This window comes from Quercus lobata, chromosome 2, assembly GCF_001633185.2.
Source record: "Quercus lobata isolate SW786 chromosome 2, ValleyOak3.0 Primary Assembly, whole genome shotgun sequence".
Classification (NCBI taxonomy): domain Eukaryota; kingdom Viridiplantae; phylum Streptophyta; class Magnoliopsida; order Fagales; family Fagaceae; genus Quercus; species Quercus lobata.
Genome location: NC_044905.1, coordinates 75,838,860 through 75,862,259, shown reverse-complemented (window position 1 = coordinate 75,862,259; position 23,400 = coordinate 75,838,860). Strand labels below are relative to the sequence as shown.

The following is a 23,400-nucleotide window of genomic DNA, read 5'->3' as shown; positions in this document are numbered from 1 at the left end:
AAAAAAACAAAACCAAACCAAACAAAAATTCACAATCTATTTTTTGCTATATCGGCTCCACATAGATTCACACATTTTGTCTTCATTCAAAATTTAGAGTCGATTTAGCAAAATTTTGATTGGAAATAAGGAATGTTAGAAAAATTGACGGTGGAGATTTCTCTTTTCTTGAGTTTAAATGGTTGAGATTGGATATAACAGTTTCTAGAAAAAAAAAAAATTTAAAGATTAGTGATGGTATTGTATAGTTTATTTAGACAAAACACAAATTTATGAGTGATTTATTATTAGTGCTCGAGAGATAAAATAATGAATTAATGCTAGAGAATTGGTTCATTACACTAAAGTTGTCGGAATTGTTAGGGATTGCGACTCGTAGCCATTACACTAGAGCGTTGTACTTAAACTTTACACGTTTGGCGTGGGTCTTTATGATCCAGTGGGTGAGGTGTGAGGACGTACGTTGTTTCGAGCACTTATTTATGATACACACCAACCATTGTAGTGGTGAAGTTATTGTTTGACGTTGCAAACTCTAATCAATTTATTTGATTTGGGGCCCTAGTAAGGAGTTCGCAAAAACTTAAATTGCTTGAGTAGTTATCAAGGAAAAATGAACTGAAGATTGGCTGAATTGGTAATGTTGACTTTGCCTTACTTTTTCATATCATAGACACAAAAGAAATTTAGGGGGTGTAGGATTGTAGGAATATATTTTCTTTTCCTACTGGGTATTACTTTCTTTTGGGATCCCTAGCTTGTTGAAGTTGTTAACTAGAAAGGGAAAAGCAAATTCCTGGATGGAATTTAAAGCTGTCAAAGATTCTAAGTATTGGGGTTTAGAGGTACATTTTAAAACTTTTTCCTTTTGTTTTTCCTTCTTTTTCCTTTTTTTTATTTCCTAATGTTTGTTACTTAAAAAATATATTCCGAATCAATTTTCAACGTCTAATGCAAGTTTTCAGATGTTACAGAGTCTTCTTAATTACTACCTCAATAAGTGGCAATGCTTTAAATAAAAAATTTGACTCATCTATGTGTTAATTATTCATACTAATTGTGCTTAATTTTGGGTTTAGTCCCATGAATAAAGGGAGTTTAATGAGGTCAGATTCTATTGCCAAATCAAAATTGGTCTCATTACCTTGACAGTAATATTAGAGGTAAAAAAAAAAAAAAGAAGTAATTTTGGGTTTACTGCTGCGCACATTGACGTATAAGTTCTGGTGAGATAGGAAATAAAGACCGGGGTTTAAAGTGACGTATAAGTTCTGGCGAGGTAGGGAATAAAGACCAGGGTTTAGGTGAGGTAAGGAATAAAGACCGGGGTTTAAAGTGATGTATAAATTCTTGTGAGGTAGGAGATAAAGACCGGGGTTTAAATATCCTTGAGAGTAAATTAGGCTTGTATTGGATAGAGCTGCCCAAAGTCATTAGTCATTTTCCATGCTCAAGCCCATCTGGTTTGCTGAGGGACCAAGACAACTGAAAATCCCCCTCATAAACTCTCCAGGACAAAAATATAAAAATTGGGCAAAATCGAACTTTTAGTTCCATTGACTTGCTAGACCTTAAAGATAGTTGTTGGCATTTATTTAATAACTTCTTCCCCTTTCAATTAGCCCCTCACATTCCACTCCAAAACTTTTTCTTCTTCAGAACATTCCTTTCTTTAAAAAATAGAAATGGAAATGAGAAAAGATGATGTGAACTGATTAAATTTAAACCATTGGTTTCACACGACTATGTTACATTTCCCTATTATTCCACCAACTTTTTTCTGTTAAATACTCCATATGAACTACAAATATGTTTGGGTTGTTCACTTTGGCTCATAGGTGATTGTTGGGTGTGGGAATGAAATAATTGGATTAAACATTCTATTTTCATAGTTTTGCTAATACACAGCAATACAAGTTGGTATCTTTTTTTGATAGGTAAAAAAAAAAAAAAAAAGATACCAACTTGTATTGCATACGAGCTGGTATCTTGTGTAACAATTGCATACAACACCCCTCTAACATGGGTGTGGAACAGTTGCATACGAGCTGATATTTTGTAAGGAACAGCCATGTAGAAGGACATTGTATGCAACCGTTACACAAGATACCAGCTCGTATGCAATACAAGTTGGTATCTTTTTTTTTTTTTTTTTACCTATCAAAAAAAGATACCAACTTGTATTGCTGTGTATTAGCAAAACTATGAAAATAGAATGTTTAATCCAATTATTTCATTCCCACACCCAACAATCACCTATGAGCCAAAGTGAACAACCCAAACGTATTTGTAGTTCATATGGAGTATTTAACAGAAAAAAGTTGGTGGAATAATAGGGAAATGTAACATAGTCGTGTGAAACCAATGGTTTAAATTTAATCAGTTCACATCATCTTTCCTCATTTCCATTTCTATTTTTTAAAGAAAGGAATGTTCTGAAGAAGAAAAAGTTTTGGAGTGGAATGTGAGGGGCTAATTGAAAGGGGAAGAAGTTATTAAATAAATGCCAACAACTATCTTTAAGGTCTAGCAAGTCAATGGAACTAAATGTTCGATTTTGCCCAATTTTTATATTTTTGTCCTGGAGAGTTTATGACGGGGATTTTCAGTTGTCTTGGTCCCTCAGCAAACCAGATGGGCTTGAGCATGGAAAATGACTAATGACTTTGGGCAGCTCTACCCAATACAAGCCTAATTTACTCTCAAGGAGATTTAAACCCCGGTCTTTATCTCCTACCTCACCAGAATTTATACATCACTTTAAACCCCGGTCTTTATTCCTTACCTCACCTAAACCCTGGTCTTTATTCCCTACCTCGCCAGAACTTATACGTCACTTTAAACCCCGGTCTTTCTTTCCTATCTCACCAAAACTTATACGTCAATGTGCGCAGCAGTAAACCCAAAATTACCTTCTTTTTTTTTTTTTACCTCTAATATTACTGTCAAGGTAATGAGACCAATTTTGATTTGGCAATAGAATCTGACCTCATTAAACTCCCTTTATTCATGGGACTAAACCCAAAATTAAGCACAATTAGTATGAATAATTAACACATAGATGAGTCAAATTTTTATTTAAAGCATTGCCACTTATTGAGGTAGTAATTAAGAAGACTCTGTAACATCTGAAAACTTGCATTAGACGTTGAAAATTGATTCGGAATATATTTTTTAAGTAACAAACATTAGGAAATAAAAAAAGGAAAAAGTTTTAAAATGTACCTCTAAACCCCAATACTTAGAATCTTTGACAGCTTTAAATTCCATTCAGGAATTTGCTTTTCCCTTTCTAGTTAACAACTTCAACAAGCTAGGGATCCCAAAAGAAAGTAATACCCAGTAGGAAAAGAAAATATATTCCTACAATCCTACCCCCCCTAAATTTCTTTTGTGTCTATGATATGAAAAAGTAAGGCAAAGTCAACATTACCAATTCAGCCAATCTTCAGTTCATTTTTCCTTGATAACTACTCAAGCAATTTAAGTTTTTGGGAACTCCTTACTAGGGCCCCAAATCAAATAAATTGATTAGAGTTTGCAACGTCAAACAATAACTTCACCACTACAATGGTTGGTGTGTATCATAAATAAGTGCTCGAAACAACGTACGTCCTCACACCTCACCCACTGGATCATAAAGACCCACGGCAAACGTGTAAAGTTTGAGTACACCGCTATAGTGTAATGGCTACGAGTCGCAATCCCTAACAATTCCGACAACTTTAGTGTAATGAAGTACTGGACCTAAATCAATTCTCTAGCATTAATTCATTATTTTATCTCTCGAGCACTAATAAATCACTCATAAATTTGCGTTTTGTCTAAATAAACTATACAATACCATCACTAATCTTTAATTTTTTTTTTTTTTTTTCTAGAAACTGTTATATCCAATCTCAACCATTAAACTCAAGGAAAAAGAAATCTCCACCGTCAATTTTTCTAACATTCCTTATTTCCAATCAAAATTTTGCTAAATCGACTCTAAATTTTGAATGAAGACAAAATGTGCGAATCTATTTGGAGCCGATATAGCAAAAAATAGATTGTGAATTTTTGTTTTGTTTTTTTCTTTTTTTAAAGATTAAAAAAAAACAAAAATTAAAAATCAAAATCTTCTAAATAAGAAAATATCCTATTTACCATTTTACCTATCGGATAGCCATCGGAACATCTCCGTTATCTCTTCGCCGACTCTATTGCTTTCGAGGTCCCATTCTCCGGCGCCGGAGAGCTCGCTCCGGCGACTACTTCCTGAGAAAAATCTACCGGAACTCCGAAAAGACATAGCGCGCGATGAAATTGAGGCTGAGAATCTGTCTATATAGTCCTTCAGCCAGCTTCTTCCAGCTGCCACGTCAGGACCTAGAGTTGAGTCCAACTCCGGCGGCACCGATGGCGGCGGCTGACGAGTCCACAAGAGGCCGCTGTCGTCTTTATCCGATACGCTTCTCCGGTGAGCGTGATTCACGCTGATCTCCGAGTCGTCGTCGACGAGGTACTCGAAGGAGCCAATCGAATACGATCTCCGGCCTGCTTCGCCGGCATCAGAAGCGGCTCTACGGCGACTCACATTGCCAATCTCTAACCGGAAACTGTCACTTGCTCCGGCACCGGTGGATTTCATGATATCCGATTCAGAAGCGACGATCGCCGACCGGCAAAGCGGACAGGTCTGGTTCGACCCGAGCCACGTGTCGATACACTCGGCGTGAAAAGCATGGCAACAGAGAGGCAAGAGACGGAGCTGGTCGTTCGGCTCGAACTTCGACAAGCAAACCGCGCAGTCGGCGGAGGTCGAATTGCTGCGGCGAGTGATGGAGGAGAAGGCGAATAGCGGAAGCGAGTCGATGATCGTGCTCTTAGGAATCTCCGGCGAGACTCGTCGGTTGGAGAGAACGTGAGACTGAGACTCGGAAGCACTGGAGGTGAGAGTAGTAGTAGTAGTAGTAGTAGCGGAGGAGTTGCTGAGGTGGCGGAGGCAGCGGCGGTTGAGGTGGCGGAGGAGGAGGCAGAGAGAGACGGAGGCGACGACCGTGACGGCGAGGATGAGAACGATGATGAGAATGCTAGGGTTCATCGATGAATGCGGTGGCGGCGGTGGTGGAGGTGGTGGTGGTGGTGAGGTAAACGACGTGCCGTATGGGTATGAGCTAGTTCCGAAGTCGTTTGGCAATGGAGGCGGTGGAAGATAGGGAAAAGAAGAGGAAGGAAGCGACATGGTTTTGTGAGAGAGAGAGAGAAATGGCGGCGAGGAAGAGTGCGTGTAGTATATATAAATGTTGGTTTAGTTAGGAATGGTGCAGTAGTAAAAGAGATAGACGCGTGTCTTGTTTTGTAAGAGTTTCCTTTCTTTGGAGAATGTACTGTAGATCATGATCATGCATGACATATATCGGTTTTTAGCCCCTACAACATTGTGGGGTCTATACTAAAATTTTATTATAATTGATTGTAAATGAAAACATGACTTTGATAATATGGATAAGATAGTGAAGTTTCTTAACGAAAGGTTTTATTTAGTCAAAGGTTTTTGTTTATGTGTGAGTTTCAGTTGGATTCGTTTATAAAATTTTTTATTGTGAGATAAGAGATTAAGGGATTTTTATTTGTACTACAAATTAATTGGTTTCTTAGTTTGATGGCAAAAAATCATTATCATGAATGTGGACACCACGAGTTGAAACTATAATCTAAAAAAAAAAAGGTTTTTGTTTATATATATTTTTATTATTAATTATTGATATATATCTTGGTAAAACTTAGCTAGAATTTCATAGCTTTTTTTTCTTATGATATTTAAAATTTTCTAACTCTACATTAGATTTCCTTATAAAAATTTCAATCCAATTTGAATTTAATTAATGAACCTAATATTCTATAAATTAATAAGGAACTATACTTAATTTTCACCCTAATACTTTGATATAATTATTGGACTTGTAGGGACTAGACTGCTCATAGTCATGTGGGATCCACACTAAAAATGTTAGAAACACAAAAAAAAAAAAAAAAAATCATAACTTTTGTCACAGTTTGCCGTTTGAAGAATTGTAAATGGTGGAGGTAAAATAGTAGGTTCACACCTCCACCACTAATAACTTACCATATGACGAATTGTGACAAAAATTATAGATTTTTTTTTTTTTTTTTTTGTATTCTTAGCATTGATCAGTCCACGTGCTGTGAAGAAGAGAATAGATGCCTAATAAATGAGACATATATTGTGTCGTGAGACAGGTATCCGATGAGCGTACGGGTGTGGTGTATTATATAGGGTAAAATTGGTGAAGGTGGTGTTGGTGAGAGGAGGTGTGGCCAAGGCTGGGTGGGGTGGGTGAACCAAAAAAACTCATTCAATGTGGGTTACACTTAATTCGTGTAGACTAACATTGACTACATGGAGTACAGAGTAAGGACCTATGAATTGAATGAATGAATGAATGAGAGAGTTAATGCTCTGCATTTGCTGCTACTACCGCTGCACATGTTTTGAGAGAGAGAGAGGCAGTACTGCAGAGAATAGTGATATATGTGGGTGAATTTGGATAATGAAGAAGAAAGAGTGAGTTGCAAAATGTAGAACAGGTTGGGACCCATATATTATTGGTTTTTTTTTAACAGAGCCGGGTGGGACTCGGGGTTCGTATGGTGGTTGGAGACGGATGACATAATGATAAAGGGTTTTGGGTTTGGGTTTCCTTACGTAGTTTAACTCTGCAACTGTTTGGTTTTGTTTTCTTTCCTCACAAGGAAAAACTGAACAAAAACAAACAAAGCCTTGAAATTATGTTTGGTGCACATAGTTTACAAGCTAGAATAATTGTCTTTTTTTATCTTCTTATATGTGTCACTGTCACTTGAACTATTTACCCATTTGTTTCACAAAACCCCTGGTAAAACTTGTTCTCAGTAAACCACAAAAATAGGACAAAAGTTCCATCTGAGTCTCTGACCCACCCCCCATTTTCAGGGTCTACATAAAAAGCTTGGTAATGTAGATAAATGTTTAATGGACCGACTTACCAATAGGACAAAAATTGATAAGACAAAGGTTGGTTGGGTTCACCCCTCTGCGAGATGGTAGGAGTATATTAAGGGCCGGAACTACTTGGACTAGCCCCTCCTAATTTTTTTTAAAAAAATATTATTATATATATGTGTATTAATTTTAGCAATTTTGTTATATAAAATTACATTTTATTTCCCTTTAAGAATATTATTGGTTCTTTTAAGAGTAATGCTATACTCACAAATTTTTTTTATAACATTTTTACAAACTTTTTTGGTAGTAAATTTTTATTGGTTCACATATGGGCACATCATTTACATCATTTTTTTACTTACTAGTAACCACTTATTAATAAGTAATTTATAAAAAAACTTGCAGCTCTAGTATTTTCCCCATTTTAGTGACCATAAAAAAATTTATAGATGTAAAATCTAAAACAAAATATTCAAGCCAAAAAAAAAAAAAAAAAAAAAAAAAATTAGCTCAACAACAAAAATTACCAATAAAACTAAAAACAAAATTAAGCTTAATTAACTAATTTTATCCAAAATAAATAACCCTGCCCTTTAAAAAAATTCTAAACAAAAATAATTTTGTTCTTAACTACCAAAAAAAAAAAAATCTCAGTAACTAAGTAGCAGAATTAGAGGTTGAAATCACTGCACACAGCCAACAGTAAAACCGCCCTCCCTAACTCAAAGTTCTGGCTCCGTCCCTGATTATAACATTGCTTATCTCTATATATTAAAAGGATTCGGATCTTATAAAAAAAAAAGTTTCAGAAAGTTAGTTATTACCTTTTTGACTTTCGAAAATACCCCTAGTTGAATTAATCTATCCTTATTCCTAAAATATAAGAAATAAGGTCAAAACTATAAATTCACAAAAATAAAAACAAAAAACTACCCAACATTTAAAATATATATATATATATATTTATTTATATATATATAAAACCTTCCCACTACCCTTCCCCCTACTCATCTTCTTATTCCCTCTCTTAGTTGTATTTATCTATTTGCACTCCTCTACCCACCTCTCTAATCTTATTGGGTTTTGGCTATTAGGAGGATTAATGAAGAGGACTCCTTACTACTATGGAGGTCTTGACTAGAGAAGGTAAAAGAATGACCAAGAAGATATGAATGCTTGAAGATTTAGTCATGAGGGAGGGTGATGAGTGAAAGGGGCGTGAGTTAGAAGAGGGGAGTGATTAGTGTTTTAAAAACAAGATAAGACAATTCAACCAGGAACCGAGCATATAATCGGTTTGGTCAAAATCGAGAATTGGTCTCTTTTTCGATTCTTTAATCATTCTAATTATTGAAGCCATGGGAGGGAGGGGCAGCTGAAGAAAATGAGAGAGGGGAGGCAATGTGAGACATAAAATGGCTAGGGGTGGGGCTTCGGTTTAATTACAAAAATAGCACCCACTTAAAATCATATAATCAATTTTTTTTTTTTTTTTTTTGGTTTTACCTTCAACGTTAGTCTTAATGTTTGTATTATTTTATAGAAAAACGCATTCTCGTGGGCATCGCCCCTGCTCAGATTATTGATATTTATCTGTTCATTGTGGATATGTTGGATAAAAGATCGGTTAACTTAAGCTCACCATCTAAGGCCAACACTTTGATTTGGATATATATTCCATATTATATCATAGCTAAATTATGTTTCGGATTTATCACTTGTTAATGGTCTTGCTTTGCAAATGAGTACCTATAGTTTAATTACTAATTCAATTTTATGGATCTATATATGTTTTGGACTAATAGTAGCTGCAACTACAGTTGAGAGATTTAGGGATTTTTTTGTGAGAGAGTGTCATTAAAGGAAACTGGGTAATTATCGCCAATCTAATAAGAGATCAACATTGACAAACACACACACACACACATGCAAATACATAAAATCTTACAATTTCCTTCCATAAATTTTTTTATTTTGAAATCGTTATATGATAGTCTCATCATCAATGTTGTAAGCTATATCTTTTCAAAAGTTTAGCTAAATAAAATTTTTCTTGGACTTTTTCTTTTTATTTGTAAGGACCTAATATATTGTTAAGGGGACTAAAGTTTAAGAATAAAATTTGGCTACAAACTTAGTTGTAGTCACTCTCACTAGATGAATTAACATTATTACATATTTTGAAAATCTAATTGATGAATTGTATATTCTCTATGTTCTTAAAACATGTCAAGATTTCATGCCAATCAGGTGTTATTTACCATTAGATCAAAAAAATTATTTTTTATGTATAATTTTAGATTACAAAAATTTGAAATTTAAATATTTGATTGACAACATAGCTAATGATTTTTTATATTCTTGAAATTTTGCAAGTAAGGAGGATTTAAGAAGAAAATGTAATTAAATTGTGGATTTGTTAAAATTCACATTCAATAAAAAAATATTGAATAGAGTTGTAGCCTTAGTCTTAGCTAAGTTTGTAACCAAATTTTGTCCAAAATTTAATTATGTTGGGCCTAAAAAAAATTTAGGGTGGTCACAAAGTTATTTTAAAGATAAAAAAAACATAAATTTTTAAAATTTATACATAATAATTGTTTTTTTTAGGTCAGGGTGGTCCTGTGACCATCCGGACTCTATGTAGAGCCGTCCTTGTGCACCTACATTAAATTTTCTAATCAAATTTAAGTATATAGTTGTATTGATCAATGAAACACTTTTTTTCTTTTTCAAAGGGTAAATAAATTCAATATAGGCATGCATTTGAAATTAAACTTTTTTTTTTTTTTTTTTGGCTGGGAAATTAAACTTTTTTTAATGGAACATTTGAATTAATTGGGAAGCCGAATGTAGTAACCCTATGTTTTAATTACCCCGCTAGTGCTGGTATTATTTACTAGCCTTGCTTGGATACGTGGCATTGACAGATTGGGTACTGCTACAAAATCCAAACCTAAAGTGGAGGAAGGAAAAAAAAGGGTAAGTGGATAGTAATTAAACTCTGTTATTATAAAGTTGTGTGTAACTAAGACGTCGGTTGTAAATTGATTGACCTCAAAATATAAGGACCAAAATAATATTTTTTTTAATCTAAATTCAATACAGCCATATATTTGAAATTAATTGGAAAGCTTAATATAGTAACTCTAAGTCTAGTTTACATGTGCCCTTAGGACATTTAATAATAGATAATTTTATGCAAGTTTTGATACCACTTTTATCATAAATATAAAAAATATTTGTTTTTTTTTTTCTCATAAATAAAATTTTTTAAAATATTTTTTTAACTAATGTCTCTAATATCTATTAACTTTTACCAAATTTTAATTACCACTGCGAGTATTATTACTAGCCCTGGTTGGACACATGGCATTGGTGGATTGATCACTCTGCTACAAAATCCAAACCTAAAGAAACGGGAGAAAGAAAAAACGGCAGTAGGTAGCTAATTAAACTCGGCTACTATGTTGTGCAGACTGATGGGATTTGATAATAAATATTGTGTTTTTTGATGAATTTGGTAATAAATATTGATCATATCCCATATCTGTCTGATTGAATTTGCTTGAATTGACAACGTTTCAATTGAATTTGCATTACTCTAGCTATTTAATGACCTCTATAAAGCACAAAGGCCAACGATACGTACGCACCCTTTAATTAGATGTTGTATGCAAACATTGATATCTTTCTTTTATGATCTCTTCAGGGATTTTTTTTCTTTTTTTTTTCTTTTTTTGGGTATGGAAACCGTGATCTCTTCGGGTTTGGTTAAAGAGAAATGCATTATTTATTCTATTGGGAGACATGCATGGCGCCTGACTTTTCAAATATCTTTCTTTCTTTTATTTTTTGTAAAAGACAAATAATTTTGAATATAAATTTTAATAACAACTCACTAGATTTTTATAAAAAATATATAATACATTTATATAGTTGACTAATGTTTTTTGATTATCTCTAATTACTTTTATGCTATATATAACCCATCAAATTAAAGTGTTTTTAATGTATACTATACATACTTCAGTTATATTTTATTTTTACTAGGCTTACTTTTTTTGCAAAAAAAAAAAAAAAAATTCTTTTAAGGAAAAAAAAGACTTATTTGATATAAATATTTTTGTTTACATAAGAAAATATCACGGGTTAAATCAAAATTTTAAACATTCTACCTATCCATATTCCATGTACCATGCATGTATAAGTAATAAATTATATATATATATGTGTGTGTATTACTCTTTAGATTTAATTTTTTAAATGATATATTCAGTTTAGCCGCTCAAATAAAATTTCAAGTTCCGTCACTAATTCTATTCTAACAAGGAGTTGATTAGGAATTTACAACATGCATGTTTTAAGTAGACTGTAAAGTCACACACACACACACATACATATATATATATATATATATATATATCTCAGAGTTTGTGGCGGTCTTTTCTTTGTGTTGTACAATAATTTATGAGTTAGGTTTTCTTTTTTATCTAATATTTTTTCTTTAAAAACAAAAATTAACATTCTACAATTATAATATTTTTTTTTTCACAATTTTTAAGTCCTAAGAAAACTTTTTTTTTGCTAAAAAGTCCTAAGAAAACTTTAAGGCAAGGTGGACTTGGCGTCTAAGTCCATAGGCTTAAGTGGTATTGCCCCATTGGCCACTTCGCTAGAAGGTTTAATTAGTTAATTAAACGGGATGTTAGCTTGAGCAGACCGGTGGAAGGTGGTAATAAATATTGATTATTACAATTGTAGGTTGTAACTTCACTTTAGCTCCCACCTGGGATTGATTTGCTTGAATTGACAACGCTTTAATTGGATTTTCATTACTCTACCTACTCTTTTTAATGGCCTCTATTAAAGTTAAAAAAAAAAAAAAGCACAAAGGCCAACGATTCAGGCTCTATTACTATTAGCTTTTATGTGTTAAATTTTAGTACTCAACTTAAGAAGCATCTAAGTTCACCTTCTCAGCAAAAAATAGTTCAACTTCTTCAATTAGAACTATGACTTTTCAATGGCGGAGAGACAATGAGGATGGCCCTGCTGATCTTACCACAAAGGCCCCACACTTTTTCAAGATTGTTATGCCTCAAACTCTTCAAGAAGGAAAGCTAGTAAGAACACTTTCATGATCTCTCTCTCCCAAGATCATATGCTAATTAACGTCGACGTCCACTTTGTCTTATTTATTTGTGATTCTTGAAAATTTTACATTTGTTGATGACCAAGTTCAAGCAAATCCGTGAACTTGGTTCCATGTAACATGTAGTACTCATGGAAACTTTCATTTTGTAATGCATAGGTAAGGTTACTGTTTTGATTAAGGAGTAGTATGTTGGAACAAGTTAGGCCATGAGTTCTTTTTTCTTCTTTTCGGACTGTATATTTTTTCAATGTCTTTATAATCCACTAGGTAAACCTATATTGGTTTTTTTTTTTTTTTTTTTTCCACATAACACTTCAGTTCTTTTTATTCAATCATTATATTCTTTCAACAATAATAATGGTAATAAAATAAAATAGAATAAAAAAAAGTCTTAATCCTTCTTTGACTGCACAACAAGAATAGTAGAAGAAAACAGTACAAGCAAATAGTAGGACTTAATTCTATGTGACATGTAGTCATGTAAATCTGCCCTTTTGTAATGCGCGTAGATTATGGCTGTAGCCTTGGATTTTTTGAGTTTTTTATATAGTGGAACAATATATCCCATGAGATTTTATTTTATTTTTTGACATCTTTCTGGTGAAAAGAGAGGTATTCTTGAGAGAATATCTGAGTTCAATATACTATTGAATTGTATTATTATTCACACTATAAGATTACAAGCTTTGATGTATTTATACATTAGGATTTTCCCTAACAAACTCTAACTAACTTAGCGGAAAATACTCACAGACTAACAGATTTTCTAAGCACCAATTAATACAGGACACGTGGCTTCTCATTCTTAACAGAATTGACACTAATCATCCCTCACTGAACTACATGTCGTGTGACTCAACTCTTTAGGCAGGCTGCAGGTCGTTTACTGTGTTGCTGTATCACCAGAATGTTATCTGCAGAATGACACTATCTGGGACTGTCTATATGGTTTTTGTCTGGTTTTTTTTTTTTTTTTTTTCCTTCTTCAAATTTCTTTTAATTTTCCCTACTCTGTAAACCATTTCCCCCCTTTGAAACGCCACTTCAAATTTTTTTCTAAGTATCTTCTTTGAATTATTATTAAGTATTAATAAAAAGAAAGACTAAATCCATTTTTCCTGTAATGGTACTGACTGCACAAGGAGAATAGAGCTTGATTGATTGCATGTGTTTATTTACAAAGCCTGCATTTATGTTATGAAGATTCTTTTTACAGCGGATTCCAAAAAAGTTTACAAGCAAATATGGAGTTGATCTGTCAAATATGGCATTTCTTACAGTTCCAAATGGTACAAAATGGAAAGTCAAGATGACAAAATGCAATGGTGAGGTTTGGTTTCAAAATGGTTGGTGCGAATTTGCAAGGTGTCATGCTCTAGCCCTGGGGCACTTGCTAGTTTTCAGATATGAAGGAAAGTCACACTTTTATGTACTCATATTTGATGCCACTGCAACAGAAATAGACTATCCTTTTGATGACCAACACCAAGTTCGTAGGATGGAAGACATTGAGAGGGATGATATTGATAACTCTCTTGAAATCGTGGATGGCTTTATGCCAAGGCGAAAAACAAGGGAGAAATCACCATTACCATGCCCTCTACCTAATAAAAGGGCAAAAACCAATCCAGGAAGTTCTGTTTTGCATGCAGGAGGGGATACACATTTTAGACCCGAACTCACTAAATCTAAAGGGTCAGTGTTAGAGAAATCAAAAATGAATGCAGGGGTATCTTTTACTAGGCGAGAATCAAAAGGTTTGAATCTTATACTTTTGTTTAGGGGTTTTGATTCTCACACATCTACTATTTCACTTCTCTTTTTTTCACATCCACTCTATGTGCTTAAAATGTGAACATTCCCATAGCACTTGTGGATTAGTGTGAAATAGCAGATGTGAACGACTGTGAAAGTATAACAGTGTCATGTTTTTTATAGCCCCTAACTGAACCTCATTTTTCAGCAGAAGAATGCAATGGAGCTACAAAGAGATGCCCAAAATCTGAGGGTATTGAGAGGACATTGTCTGCCAGTGAGAAAGATAGAGCTCTTCAGAGAGTTAGAGCTTTTGAATCTAAGAATCCTTTTTTCATGCTTGTCATGCAGCCATCATATGTTTACCCTGGGAATTCATTGGTAAGCTTCTAGTTCAAAAATGTGCAGGCTCAAAAATTTGTTGACTTCACTTTTGAGATGACATACATTAGCATGAGAACAAAGATACAAACTGGTTCTTCCTTTGTAGAGCAAAACCAAAAGCATTTTTTCCTTTATTTGTTGGCTGAAAAGGAGAAATCTTCCTTATTACCCTTTTCATTTTTTATCTTTTATAGAGTATATCATTCAGCTTTGCAAAAAAATACATGAGGAAGATGAGTGGTGAATTTGTCATCCTTCGGTCTTTTAATGGAGGAACTTGGTCTGTTAAGTTTCTACAAAGCACAAACAAAGGCCAAGTTTTGGCAGGGTTGGAAGAAATTTGCACAAGACAATAACTTGAAAGTAGGTGATGTTTGTATCTTTGAGCTAATTAATGGCGTTGAAGTTGCTTTTAAAGTTTCCATTTTCCGGGCTGCTAATGATATTGATTGCCCTCTGTTGAATGGTAAGGAACTGGTTGAGTTTGTAAGCCTGTTTACTATTAATTTCAAGTGCATGACTTCATATTTTCATGTCATTTCAGGATCAGCTCATGGGGTTGGAAGAAATCGAGTAGGACGCAAAAGCAGCCCGTTAGTTAAACCTGAATCTGATTGCAATATGGAAGATGTGTCTTTATCACGTGACCATTGTCCTACGAAAGATGGTGGTGTAGGCATGTCTACCAATCGGAGAAGGCTAAAAGCTAAGGCTCTTGTGAAGAACCAAGAATGTAAGGTTCTTGAGAAGAAGCAAGAATTGATGACTACTAATGGAAAAGCTGAAAATCTTGTGAGAGCCAATGCTTTTAAATCAGATAATCCCCTTTTCATGGTTATCATGCAACCATCATACATTCGTAAGGGTGGTATGGTAAGCTTTCAGCTGAACATCTTATTGGGTTTTAGAAATGCGACTCCTATTAACTTTGATTTTTCATAGATTAATTAGAAAGCATGTAGCAGAGAGTTGTTGCTGGACATAAGTTGGTAATGATGTTTGCTTCTTTGTGTTTTTAAGGGAATTGAAGTTTAATTTATATTTAACAGTATCATCTTAGGTAAATCACATAAGAATGTAAAGTCATTATGAACAATATAATCAAATCACTGGCATCCATATGACTGCCCTTCAACCATCAGCGTAACAAATAATATTATTGCCTCAAAACTGCTTTAATTTCATTCAATTGGGTTCTACTATTTTTTATATATCTTTTATTATTTTTTGTACAGAGTTTACCCAGTGGCATTTTCCACTACTTATTGCGAAAAGGCTTTATCACCAAAGGAAGTGTACTCACTGTGAAGCTCCAGGTTGCAGACCGATTATGGCCAGTTAAGTTATACGCTTATGAAGGAATGTACCAGCGTTCATCGTGTAAGTTATATGCTGGTTGGTCTGCATTTGCAACGGAAAATACTTTGCGAGTAGGTGATGTTTGCATATTTGAGCTGATTATGAGGGACAATGTTGTGTTAAAAGTCCACATTTTCAGATGCCTCGATTAAGTGGTAACGTTGCATTGTAAATAATGCATTATGTATCATCTTGGGAGTTTATTATTTTGCTACTACTCTGTTCAAGACCTTTTTATCCCTTTTCTGTTTTTGGATTGGATTGAATCAAGGTTGATGTTTTGTTATATCTACAGCCTTGGCCTTTCAGGAGCTTCTATCAATAGGGATTGTATATTTTGTCCAACAACCTTGACCCTTATTGAAGACACACTAGAAAAAAGGTGGTAGGAAAGATCAAAGGCACAATTTTCACTAGCTATTGTTAGAATTTTGGTCAGGTTGCTATGGTTTGGCTAACTAGTTGCCTACAAAATTTATCCCTTTATTCATTTCCAACACACTTTGAGCATGTTGATGATTCGAGCTTACTGTGCTCATTATTCCTTTTCATCACCAGTCGAAAATGAGCTGTTGCCACTTGATTTCAAACGTTGCAAAGAGTGAATGGTTCACATTTCTTTAACAAAGTCCATGAAATTACTACCAATTGATGAATGCTTCAAGTCAATGTTCAAGCAGCATGAGGCAGAAAATATGTTTGGTAAACGGTATTTTTATAAAGTTTGCAATATTTTCAATTTGGTCTATTATATTTCAAAAATAATGAGAATTGAAAATTTCCAAGTGTCACAATAAAGATAAGAAGAAATTAAATATTGACTTTTTGTTTCATTTGGTTCAATGTTTCAAGATTTTTTTTAGTTGTAAAATAAAGATTTTTTGTTTTATTTGGTCTAATGTTTCAAAAAATTTCCTCCCTCACATATACAAGCAAAACTCTTTGCACTTTAATTCATCATTTTTACCTCTTGCACTTCTACTCCTTTATATATACCTATCCATAGCTCTTCATACCATCCCATGTTAAATACAGAAACAAAAAATGATCTATGTACCATTAATCTTTTGACGACACCTACCTAGTTACAACATTGTTATCCTATCTAATCCTAATCCTTATGAGTTGGCTACAACCAGGGAAGGGAGCTTGCATTTTATATTGTGCGACAATGACTTTAAGATTTTAAAATGTTGAGGTCGGATATTGTGGACTTGTGTGTTTTGTAAAGGCTACGAGTGATTGTGGATGTTTGGGATGCTGATATGGGAAAGTCATAAGGGTATTTTGTTTTAGAATTGAGGAGAAAGATTAAAGCTTCGTTTATAGTTAAAAATTACCCTAAAATGAAGCCGTATTATCTTAGGTAGATGGAAATCACAATATATTGCAACATCATTGTGAACAATAGAATCACTTCATTGACATTTATATAATTATCCTGCATGGATGAACTTGGATCTGGTTAATGAGCGCTCTAAGATTAATAAATGCACAATTAAAAAAAGAAATACACATATTATTGATTTATAGGCTTATACGCATAAATTCATTATAGTATTGCATTTTTTTAATATATTTCTACATTTTGATTTTATTTATTAAAAAATGTATACAAATATTATTTAATTGCATTTTAATCACAGCTTGGAGCATTTATTAACAAAATCCAAAAAATAATATTATTGTTACGACCTATTAGGTTCAACTTTTCATCTTAAAAGGGAAGGCACACTTTTTTGAAGCATCATCCTTTTCAAGGTACTACAATATTGTATCAAAAAAAGGTACTGCTATATTTTTAGTTTTTTACACTTGTGAACAAAATAAACAAAAAATAAGCTGATGGACATCCGAAGGCACCCAAAAAAAAAAAAGCATTTCATAGGAATGGGTTCTACACTAACTAATAAACTATTTTTAAAATATTTCCTGTTCTCTTTTGTGCAGGATGTACTGTGGCTGTATCAACTACTTACCAAAAGAAGGCTTCAAGGAACATGCCAATGGAAGTGCACGTACTGTACGTGATGCTCCAAGTTGTGGACCGATTATGGCCTGTGAAGTTACACAATTATTCATGTTCATGTTCATCATATGAGTTATCTCTTGGTTGGTCTGCATTTGTGAGAGAAAATGCTTTGCAAGTAGGAGATGTTTGCATACGTGTTTGAGCTGATGATGAGAGACGATGTTGTGTTCAAACTCCACATTTTCAGATGCCTCAGTTAAGACTTAAGTGGTTGCTAACATTGCATTTGTAATATGTATTATGTATTATCTTGGGAGCTTATTATTTGCTACCACTCTGTTCAGAGTTTTTTTTTTTTATATTCTTTTTTGTTTTTGGATAAGATAAATCAAGGTTTATGTTTTGTTATATCTACCGACTGGCCTTTTTTTTTCTTTTTGATGCCAGACAAAGTGATTACATCACATTACAAAATTTGGAGGCTGTTTTGCTATCAAATTAGCAAGTTTCCTGCTTTCAGCTAATACAGAGTCTAAAGTTCTCAAAAAAAAACAACTAGCATAGAGTATTGCTTAATAATATTATATATATCTTTTAATAAGGTTTCAATCCACCAAGGCCAGTGAGTCTTAGACCTCCAAAAAAGTTGGATTTCCTTGCTATTAGTTAGGATCACCACTCTTCTTATATGAGCTGTGTAGAGAAGCACCTCACGGATTGCAACAAACATTGTTTTCTTAGGATCTTGGAATGTTGTGAGAAATGAGAGTTGGCTTCCTTCCTTTGATTTGCCTATCAAGGCAGCACCTCTTCTTCCTCTAATAAACTTTCTGGAAATTTCAACTTAACACAACAATTGCCAATCTTCTTGGTAAGGCCAGACAGGAGTAAGATGTTGGATGTCTCCCTTTGTTGTTTGTTCTTGACCTGTAACATTTTCAATAAAAGCAGTATTTCTTTTATTGAAATGTCACATTCCTTTTTAAGCATGATTGTAATGATGCAGTTTGTATAACAAAACTTTTCCACCAGCATTTCCCATGGCCATGAAACCACCACCAGGACTGAAATCCAAACATAGTGGATATTGTAGGGACTTCTTGAGGGGAGGCCAGTTTGAGAATATCGTAAATGATGGAACATGTATCAACTTTAAGCCGTTCTTCTTCATGCTAGATGAAATAGCCAATATTTGAGCATCATTGTTAAATTTCAGAAAGTCCACTTTGGTGGTTAGATTTTCTATGGTCTTGATAGGCTTTCTCTTGCCCCCTAAGAACTCCTCTCTGTTGTAAACATTCACAATCCCACTGTCTGAACCAGCTGCAAACAATTTTCCATTTGGGGAAGTTGAAAGACTTGTACTGTTTACGCAACCTGCATCGACTGCCTTACCGAAGCAAGCCCTTGTTCTCAAGCCCCAATGGTAGACCTGGCCATCACCACCAGAGCTCAATAATTGCTGACCATCTTCAGCAAAAGCTAAAGAACGAGCTGTTCCATTCATCTTTAGCGTCCAAATCAGTTCCTCTGTTTTGGTAGAAACCAGCAAGATATAACCTTCATTTCCCACAAAGGCAATTGTACTTGAATCAGGGGAAACCTCAAAAACTTCCAGGCTTTTCTCCTCCCTGCCAACCAGGGGCCAATTTTATCAATTTTTGCTTTCACTAAATCAAAGCTATAGAAGAACTTTCTCCTTCCTGCTACAATAACCTAAGACCCATCAGGCAAGAAAGATGCCTTTCGAATGGGGCAATCATCAAGGAAGATACTTTGTATCGTGGTATTCCGTTTGCCGTCAATATGAAAAAATCTAAGCCTTCGATCCAATCCTGCAGCTAGTAGCAGCTGCGCATTTCAATGGAACTGAACTGAATTTATTGGAACATTTGAAGGATCCTCTGCATTTGCATCTACAAGCCTTGAATATTCAAGACGTCCAGGCAACAAGTTAGTGCTGCTCCTCACAACAAGGCTTTCATTTGTTTGAAGGATATCTTCAACAACTTCAACATTCTTGTAATTATGGGCCAGTACTGCCCCATTTTCTTCATCCGATGATTCATAATCAAAAGATGTATCATTCCTTGACCTTGAATCAAATTGGGCCCATTCTGTGCCAGGGTTCAGCTTAATATGCTGAGCCCTCAATCTCAACAAATAGTCTGAACCTGAAATCAAACTCTCATCGTCTTCCTCAACTTCCTTAATCTGTTAACTTTAGCAATATTTATGTTGGTTTTATCCTCTTCCTCATCCACCCAGACTGGTTTTCTTTGCTTAGTTTCTAGCTCGTCATTGCTTATTTCTGATAATTCTGCATCCTCTTCATGAACAGGAGCTTGCTATTTGCAGAACGATCCGTTATGAATCAGGCAGAACCTTTCTCAAGCTTGTCTTGAATCTCTTCCTTGTCTTCCTTCCTGAACTCAACAGGGGAATATAGAGATCCAAACAAAGAGTTTTCAAGCTTCTTCATTTCTCTTTCTTGCTCAATTACTAGCTTCTCATTCTCTTCATTGTGTTCTTTCCTTTTCTTTTTCTTATTCATCCTTGAAACATCCAAATATTCATTTTGAGCATCTTCATTCCCTTGCATAGAGGAGAGGTTATTGATATCCTCCCTTTTAGTCATTTTAGCTTTACTTTTGGGGGGAATATTTTGCGATATTAAACTCATCTTTGACAAGAAAAATCCTGCTTCTGCAAAACCAAACAAAATGCAATTTAAATGATGTACAAATGAACAGCCAAAAGATCTCTTGCTTTGGAATATTTACAGCAAACTGAGACATAATTTAGTCAAGGAATTATATCATGGAACTTCTTTTTTAAAGTAAAGCTATTGAAAAAAAGAACAAAAATAGGCGCAGCTGTGCAAGCCTCGTACACAGAATGTTTTATTCATGGAACAGTTATTTTATATTCAGGGTTAATCATAAATTATTTCTCATTTTGATCCACCGCCTTCATAAAATATTTAGCAATTAAGACAAACATTAATTATAAACTAAAAAATATTGAAATTCTAAGAGAACTCACAAGGTAGAGCCTATAGTTCAACTTGTGAAAAAACTAGAGTTGCAGACTTGCAGTATATTTATATAAAGCTCCACATGCAGATAGACAGACTTAGAACAGGTCAAAGTTCTCTTACAAGCATAAGACCTCTGAAGTGATCTCAAAACATTCAACCCGAAATGTCAATGCAACCAAATTAATTTACCATGACAATAACCTAAAGAAAACCTCAAACATAAGAATCATAATCATCCTTTTGAGTTTAAAAGAAATACAAATATTTTGATTTGATTAGTAATAGATATTTTAGTAAAAATAGAAGAGACATCATGTACACGGGGTGTGTTACTTGATCAAAGAATTACAAACAAAAAGAAATAAAATCAATAAAAGAAACACACGAAGCAGAGAAACACACTTCAGGGAAAAACTCACAGCCTTCCTAAATATCACCAGAAGTAAATAGCATTAAGATGTCAGTCTTGCCCGCACGTGGGTCTGTTTGAGATAATATATTTTCATTGGCTTATTACTTTGCTTGAAAATAAGCTATCTACTAGAAAATGTGAGGCTTTAAAGTGAAAATAAACCTTATCCAAATACACACAAGTACATCATATGTAACTGTCAAACTCACAAATGTCCTAATGATTACTGGCAACCATGTCCAATTCAATATGACCATATAACATAATAAATTAAAGACCCATTACATGCATATAATGTTCTTTTGTGCTCTCTTCACACATAAAATCTGGAATTTGCTCAACCAAATAATTGCACACATTTGTTTTCATAAAATCTGGAATTTATTCACTTTACTACCATTTTTTATTTCCAGCATTCTATTAGTTTCTCTTTTTTATTTGATTGTAATTGTTTATGATACTTTGCGTTCACCATCGTGAACATAGAGTTCTCGTTTTCTTTATCAATAAATTCTGATTAATAATATATAAATTAATTAATTAAAAATAAAAACCTCATGCATATAATGTTCTTTTGTGCTCTCCAAGTTGAAACAGTCTACTGTAAAGACAAGTTCATAAGTCCTAAACTTGTCTTTCCTCAAAACGAGTTTAGAATTTGAATTTCCTAAAAACGAGATAAAATAAAATATAATTCACTTGAAATTTGTCTTTCCTAAAGATGAGTTCAAATGAAATAAATTGAGACAAAACCCATCTTCCCAAAAAATGAGGTTCTTTTGAAATGGTGTCTACTGAAAATTTGGACAAGGAAGTTTTGGCAAACATCTACTACATATTTAGAAATGTTTACGAAACATCTAATAGATATTTAGCTGAACAGTTGCAAAGGCATTATGAGCCCTATAATTTCTGGACAAAAACATACAAAGCACCTTGAAAGGAACTGCATATATAGAAAAAGTGTAATATCAAGCAACATACTTCCTAAAAAATAAAATAAAAATCTCAATGAGCAAAAGCTGGAAGCACCATTTTCACAAATTTAAATTAATGAACTATCTCATCATTGAAGCTTCCAAGTCTCTTAAGACAAAGTTTTAATTGATATAAACATAAACACATATTACTGCTGGCAGTAATACTTCTGCCCTACCTTCATAAAGTTCAAAGGCATCCTAGTGAGCTACCTAAGGAACAAGACTTACTGATTATTAAGTCTAGTCATGAGTAATGAAAAAAGTCAAGGAAGCTGCATGCTACAAGGATGTCTGATCTCCATAATGTCCCGTTTTCATATTCAATTATTAATTTTACCCACAAAAAAAAAAAAAAAAAAAAAAAAAAAAAAAAAAAAACAGAACCAGCTAAAAAAACTACGACAATGAAATGCACCATCTCGGCATCTGCCCAATTCAACGATATATATACTGATGGGCCAGGTCTTACATAATAAATACTCAAGAAATCACAAACACTACAATTTTATCATTCCAGTGAAGAAGTAGACACAAAATATAAACAAAAAGGAACAGAAACAACTTAAGGAATCCATAGATTCTACGTGAAAATTGACAATGTTGGTGAAGTCCACTCATATAAAGACGACTTCCGAAATAAGCGTTTCAATTTAGCAAAGAGCTTAATATTAGACGCAAATTACTACATGGGAATACTTGAACCAACCAGCTTGGTCAGCTGCTAAGCGATTTTAGACTATCCAGAACCAAATCATTCAACCAAAGCTCTTAAAAAAAAACATATACTGTCTGTGACCGGCTTGAAGAGCGGAAGTGAGATTGGAGAGAGCCAAGGTTTGGCTGCGGCTTCCTTTGGTTTTGGGACTCACGGCTGCAGTGTGCACATTTTGGTGGTAAATTAACGCCGAGCTCTGCAACGTGGGCTTGTGACCCAATGTGGGGGCATTGCGGTGGGCAGAAGTGGACAACCTTGAAGGAAAATGTTTCCTGTGGGGCATTGTGTGGGCCCTTATTATGCGTTGCACCCTTTTTTGCGAGAAAATCAGCACATCTATTAACTTCATGGTAGCAATGGCTGAACCGAATTAACGGAATTACTGATAATGTGTCCTTCTACTATGTTTGGTTTCGCACAATTTAGAAGTTTCATTGGCAGATTTTTTTTATTTAAAAAATGGTAAATTATAGCTTACCTATTTGTGGTTTAACTGAAATTTAAGTTGTTTACATGTGATTTGAAATTTGACACTTTATCTACCTGAGATTTAATTGTAATTTAAATTACTTACCTGTAGTTTGAAATCTCATGATGCAAGTGTTCCGTTGGATTCTTTTTTTATCTTATTTGATCT

General features: G+C 34.0%; 2 protein-coding genes and 1 pseudogene across 2 annotated transcripts; 1 reads left to right on the top strand and 2 right to left on the bottom strand.

Moving 5' to 3' along the window:
* Nucleotides 1-3,919: 3,919 nt before the first annotated feature.
* LOC115978271 (E3 ubiquitin-protein ligase ATL4-like) lies at nt 3,920-5,346 on the bottom strand. Its single transcript, XM_031100295.1, has one exon. It carries the CDS (start codon nt 5,222-5,224, stop codon nt 4,151-4,153), a length of 1,074 nt encoding a protein of 357 aa, XP_030956155.1. The 5' UTR covers nt 5,225-5,346; the 3' UTR covers nt 3,920-4,150.
* An 8,064-nt stretch (nt 5,347-13,410) lies between these two features.
* Nucleotides 13,411-16,010, top strand: LOC115970933 (annotated as a pseudogene).
* A 2,174-nt stretch (nt 16,011-18,184) lies between these two features.
* LOC115976635 (U3 small nucleolar RNA-associated protein 18 homolog) lies at nt 18,185-20,384 on the bottom strand. Its single transcript, XM_031098057.1, is given in 4 exon segments — nt 18,185-19,257; nt 19,260-19,811; nt 19,814-19,966; nt 19,969-20,384. Coding segments are annotated over 4 exon segments (1,695 nt in total). The 5' UTR covers nt 20,300-20,384; the 3' UTR covers nt 18,185-18,598.
* Nucleotides 20,385-23,400: the final 3,016 nt, after the last annotated feature.